Source organism: Rhinolophus ferrumequinum, chromosome 22, assembly GCF_004115265.2.
Source record: "Rhinolophus ferrumequinum isolate MPI-CBG mRhiFer1 chromosome 22, mRhiFer1_v1.p, whole genome shotgun sequence".
NCBI classification, from domain to species: Eukaryota; Metazoa; Chordata; class Mammalia; order Chiroptera; family Rhinolophidae; genus Rhinolophus; species Rhinolophus ferrumequinum.
Window position 1 is genome coordinate 52,860,608 of NC_046305.1, and position 6,256 is coordinate 52,866,863.

The 6,256-nt window shown below is 41.6% G+C and overlaps 1 protein-coding gene across 4 annotated transcripts in view; it reads right to left on the bottom strand.

Moving 5' to 3' along the window:
- The window catches only part of NUP210L (nucleoporin 210 like), a 58,631-nt gene extending 53,131 nt beyond the window's left edge, over positions 1-5,500 (bottom strand). For all 4 annotated transcript variants that reach the window (XM_033093136.1, XM_033093135.1, XM_033093134.1 and 1 more), the window contains exons 1-2: positions 5,227-5,500; positions 3,604-3,740 (exon numbers count right to left, since the gene is read on the bottom strand). In XM_033093136.1, coding sequence (XP_032949027.1) covers positions 3,604-3,740; positions 5,227-5,426 — 337 coding nt within the window. In that variant the 5' untranslated portion in view covers positions 5,427-5,500. The remainder of the gene's footprint in view (positions 1-3,603; positions 3,741-5,226) is intronic.
- Positions 5,501-6,256: the final 756 nt, after the last annotated feature.

The following is a 6,256-nucleotide window of genomic DNA, read 5'->3' on the forward strand; positions in this document are numbered from 1 at the left end:
GTAGATATCATGCAGTCACGATACAATGCAATGAGAAGGGCTTTTCACTTCTATGAGCTTCTTCCTAAAAATCTGTAACAGTCTAATCAAGAGAAAACATCAGACAAACCCAAACTGAGAGACATTCTACAAAATACCTGACCAACATTCTTTAAAGTGTCAGGGTCATGAAAGACAAAGAAAAACAGAAACTGTCACAGATCAGAGGAGACAAAGGAACCGTGACAACTTAGCTTAGTAATGTGGTATCTTGGATTGGCTCCTAGAGTAGGAAACGGGACTTGGGTGGGACATCAGGGGAAACTGGGTGAAGGGTATACAGGAACTCTTTCTACTATCTTTGCACCTCTTCTGTAAATCTAAAATTATTTTAAAATAAAATGTTTAAAAACTTAAATTAATATTCTAATTAATTAATATTCAACTGAAGAACAGAAACTGAAGCTAAAAGAAATGAAGACCAAAACATGAGAGGCGTATGAACCAGAACCAAGGAAAGTTGAAATCTCACAGGATCAGCTGGTAGAATATACCATTAGGAAGTGTTCCATGGGTGGCAAAGGAAGGAAGAAAGGGTGAGCTCAGATAATAAACACTAAAGAATTCGGCATTGAATAATCTAGCACTAATTAAATGGGGAGTTAAATCCCTTTCTTTTGTGGAGAAATATATAGGGCAATGGCAGAACAGAAACAGCGATGACCTTACATAACACGTGCATGAAAAGCTCTGTGCACCAGCGCCGACCCGCCTGAAAACTTCAATAGCAGAAAGTGTTTCAACACAGGGTCACTGACCACAAAGAAAAAAAAATTACCTGGGAGATTTATAAGTAAATTGAGAGTGATTCGGCAAAATACCAAACACTTGACTTACCTGTGTTTTTTTTTTTTTTTACTTACCTGCTTTTAAAGAAATACATAACTCTATTACATAATATAATATTTTTAGGTATATGTCTATTACTTCGGGTATACTTCTGGTCCATACAAAAGTGAGGTAACAAAGAAAGAAAATAGGAGGAGAGTTGATCCAGGAAGATGAATAAGGAAGGAGAACAAAAATAGGAGAAAGAAGCTGGGATTGAGAGAACCAAACGAATGCAGAGCCAAAAACAACAAAAAAGAGGGAGCAGAAAGGACAAATGTTTCCTGCAGCCCTGATTCTCATATTTATCCTAGTTGCCAAATCAACTCCTCTTGCTAATACAATTATAATCCATTGCAGCAACTAATCTATCAGTGTTTATTAAACAACCACAGGCTGAGCACAATGCAGAAAGTACTGATCATTCCATTTCACTCTCCCCCAAAAAAACATCCAATTGTCCAAACCCATTCTTCATCCTCGATGTGAGCTTTTCCACCTGCAATTATCTCCAATATTCCTCTACTGTCCTGTACGTAAGGTTGAAAGTCTAGATTTCACACTACAAAAAGGCATATTCATATATTCATAGACTGCCTCTGGAAGGATACAGAGAAGTGGTTGCCTCTTGGAGAAATGAAACTAGAGAAAGATTTACTTTTCACTCTATAAGCTTCTATATTGTTTGCAGGTTTTACCAAATGGTGGTAACGCCTAGTCAAAACCAAACAAAACCAACAAAAATAAAATCCAAAGAAACCCGGCACTCTTACCAGATAGAGTACGCCCACCTCAAGTCTCTCACCTCTATCCATCATCTCTGTCACAGCCACTAATTTCCTTTACTACACTATCACCACAAACAAACAAAATTCTAAGCACCAAAATACCAGTGGGGTGCTTCAACATTTTTACCTTTATAGACGCCTTATAGTTACTAGGCAATTCCATAAATATTTGTCAAATGAATGGACAATTTCTCTCAGGTAGGCACTTCCTTTTCAAACTGTCCCCTCCCTCTCAACCCCCACCCCACTCCCATGCCAGAGTACCTGTTCCCAATCAGGTGAAAACGCACCTGGTAGGACAGAGACTGGCATTGACCATTGGGAGTTTCCATCGTCTATGTACAGAATTGTATTAACAGCAAAACTGGGAAAGTTGATTTAAAAGATACTTAACTCTGGAATATTTACAAGTCAGATAAAATTAGGCTGACAGCGCAATTTGACATTTTTCCTAGCAATTGTGTGAATTAATCTTTGATATCAGAATGAATTCATGTGCTTCAGTAACTACATTGAAAATAGCACATGGGATGGACCAAAGCAATCCTTCTCTTCTGGCCTTGTTATCCTTTTCTATCCATTGTAGCTGCCTGCATGACGTGGTCCTCAAAGAATCTCATGTTTGAGAAGCTTATACCATATTTCATTGATTCTGAGACACTCATTTTTCGACATTTTACCATCCTGAAATTGGGATTTTATGACTGATGACATCTTATAATTGCTGTCAGCCAGGCAGGAATCGTGACATAGTTGTGAGAACATGAAAAGGGCCAGCATCAAAACTTGTACAATGGGCATTAGCAGTTGGAAGACAACCTGGTGCACAATAGTGAAACACTTTTTTTTATCTCCTAGGAACCAAATGGTTAAGTAGACAGGGTGGGAAAGGTGGTGTTAGGAGCCTTTCTAAAGCTGGAGACAAAAACAGATCAGCTCTATATAACTGCAAAGACATTTGCAATTAATAGTCCAATACTTATAGCTTTCAGGTGTTTTTGTTTTTAATTGATTCGTTTAAGAAATGCTGCATCACAAACAGTCTTGGTGGCACAGAGGAAGATACTGTGGGAATAAACACAGACGTTGATGATTCCTAGGCAAAATGTGATTCAGATAAAGCAGACATGTTAAGGTAGTTTTAGGAACATCTTAACCAGTTTGTCTTATTTATACTTTCCTTTTTATTAGGCACGAGAGTGATGCAGAATAAAAATAAACATCTAATTAAGTCAAAGACTTCTTCAATAGGTGTACAGTAAAAATTCTAAATGAAGAAAAACATACTTTGTCACATAAAATAACAGTGGTACATAAAAAATAGCTTTACAATAGATGGCATCTTCAATCACATGAAATATGGTATACCAAACACCTTGATCTTCTTCTCTTTAATAACAGTATAGATATATCATTTACCAAAATATGTAAAAGCCATACAGATATTTCTACCCTATAAATACGGCAAAGAAGTGCCAGAAACTCAGAGACACAAAGAGCTCTGCTTCGGTTTTGTCTACAAATAGCATTTCTAAAACAGACTAGTGTTCTTCCCAGACATTAGTGGGTATGAGAACCACCCAGAGAGCTTGTTTTGGGCCCACCCAAGATTCAGAACTGAGGTTGGGCCTGAAAATGTACATTTCTAACAAGCTCCCAAGCGATGCTGATGATACAGGTTCACAGACCACACTGTGGGAAGTACTGGTCTTTATGCTGCCTTTTGCCTCCCTCCAGACCAATCTCAGACCTCAACACCATAGCTAGTTCTGGTAAATATTTCCTTCCTTTCTTCCTCGATTCAAACAACTAGAGTTTCCATTCTGTATTAGGCAGCATGCCAGGTGTTAGATATACCCTCTCAAAAAAAACAACAACAAAAAAGAAGTCACAGAATAGGATGTCACAATTATTCTACTGTTACATAATGTGTTTTCTCTCAACATACCTATCTCTCGAGCAAGAATAACACTGCTGAGGCGTATAGGTTGGGTAGATTCAGTAATAAGCACAGCTTTTTGGGAACATACGGTGCCGTTTTCGTACAAAGGTTCAACAGTTACTGCATCACGATGGCTGGAGTGCCTGCCGGAAAAAAGTGCTTAAGAGTATGAAATGAGAATAAGTGAGTTAAATTAACTTTTGGTGGAACAGATTCTTTTAGTTTGTTCATGTTACACACTACCAGGTGTATTTAAATGACTTTAATAGAAACATTATTTAGAGCCACGCGATTTAAGTGGGAGAGACTGATCAGACGGAATCTTTTCCCAATGATTCCAAGAGCAAAGTTACAGGAGTATTACACTCCTCCCTCAATATTTAAAATTAGATTGTTACATTCTTCCCTCAGGGTGTAAAAATAGGATGAAAGTTGTGTTTCCAATAATGGACAATGTGGCTTTCTCATACTGAGAAATGAGTTTCGTTCAATCCTAGTAATTGGGCTGCTGATATCTAAGATGGAAAAGTTGTCTAAATTATGAAGTGTGAGTCCAATTAAAGAAAAATCACTAATATTTTTGAATGGATGAATGGAACGGCTTTCCATGCTAGAAAGATTCCTTGCGTCATCCTGTCAGGAAATAACATCACACTGGGTCATCTCCCAAGCCTGGATCCCTTATGCTTCCTCATGAAATGGCACGTGACCTTCTTCCACTCTGAACAAACCTCAGTGCTTCTCTTAGGAGACGGTCAAGGATAACCTACTCCACTGAGGATGAATCCTCGGATAGCTCGGAGCCCACTTCAGTTAGCGAACTACTGCTGGGTCCTCTCACACCAGAAAATCATGCCTTTCCATTCTCGGTCAGAAAATCATGCCCCCAGAGAGGAGATGCCCCTTGTCTTCACCCTTCCAAATGATGTGTTCCTTCATTTAGGCGGACACATCTCCTCACGTAGGCAGACCTCATCTCCACCCAACATTAATCTTCTCATTTTACAAGAAGTTTATCCTTCACGGTCTCTGCGCCTCAGTTCCCTCATATGTACAATGGGAGTAAGAGTACTTACCTCGCAAGACTGTAAAAATTGTGAGTTAATACATGCAAAGTGTTGAGTTAAGTACACAATAGTTAGTTGGGTTTTGAGAGCCCATCACACCAAAAATCCCCACCTTAGTTAGTGGGGACCTTCACACCCCAAGCCTCTCTGCTCCTAAATATATGTCCTCTGACTTTGAGAACTCCTCGTTGTTTATACTGGAAGTTCCCCACATTGGGGAGCCCCAACACCTGAGGCCTCCAACACAGGGCTTCCTGCGCCCCGATAGCTGCTCCCAGTGACCACCCTTCCCATCACACACACACAATGAAAAGGCCAGGGTCACATGGTGGCCATCCCTCATGAGGCCCCCACATAACCTGAAGCTCTCCCACACGAGGACAGCCCACCTCAGGAAGGTCTGGCCACTCCACTCCCAACACCCCACCCGCCTCCCTACAGAGAAGGCCCCTTCGCACCGAGGGACCACGTAGCATTCCCGTGGCGTCTTACGTTGGGTGAGCCCCTCCCATCCTTCCTGGGTGGGGTGGGGGCGCATACCCTTGTGACCCCCACCCCTCACCAAGTGTAGCAGCCCCGCTGCGCCTCCAGCAGGAAGGGCACCCGGCCCGGCTCCCGGCTGAAGGGTAGCAACACCTGTGGCACGTTAAGCTTGTTGGCCAGGGTCCCGAGCAAAACCAGAAGCGGCAACAGGAGGCGGTGGACAGGTAGACACAAAAACAGCCGTAAGCCTCGGGGCGTTGGTGCTCCAGAGCCAGTCATGGCGACTGCGGGGTTCAGGTTCCCGCTCAACTACGGCCGCGCCCTCAGCCCCAATGTCAGCCAATCCGCGGGCGGAACGTCAGCAGGAGGCGGGGCCTCGTCCTGGCTCGGAATTGTGGGAATTTCATGCAGCGCCCCAGCAAGCCAACATTATGGAAATTTTAGGCACAAACCCAGCCACCCACTTAAATATTGGATGGCAGATCTTTTTAATAATAAGAAACAAGCAGAAAAGTAAAGAACAAAACTAAATTCTCCCAGTTTAATTTCTCCTGTTGCCTACCTTGTTATTTGGCACCTAGTCGCAACCCGCCAAAATCTTTTTTGCAGTAATTTCCATTCAGCATGGGTCCATGCCTACAAACGGAAAAATTTTCCAGTCTCTAGTATAAACAACTGCACGTTGTCAAGGGAGCTGTCATTTTTACTACGATGTCAGATTTAGGTCCAGCCTCATGGCCAGAGTGCACGAAATGCCAGGCAGGCACTGGTGTCTCAAAGGCAGCTTTGAAAGCTATCCTCACACAGCCCGTCTCTAAGCAAATACTGAGTGCACTCCTTGTTAAATTAACTTGTTTTCTCCAAATATTCAACAGAATATTACCTCAAAGGCTGTCTCGGGGTCCTATACTAAAACCACACGTATATAGAATATGCTATCAGTATCATATATTGTTGAAGTTGTTTAAGGAGCACAGAGCCCAATAAAACTGGTTTATAATACGGTTGTAAAAAATGTACAGCTCACCCTAAAGATGCCAGTGTTAAATTAAGTAACCTATAAAAGGGCTGGCCCATGAATATTCTTTCTAATCTTTACATTTATGTGA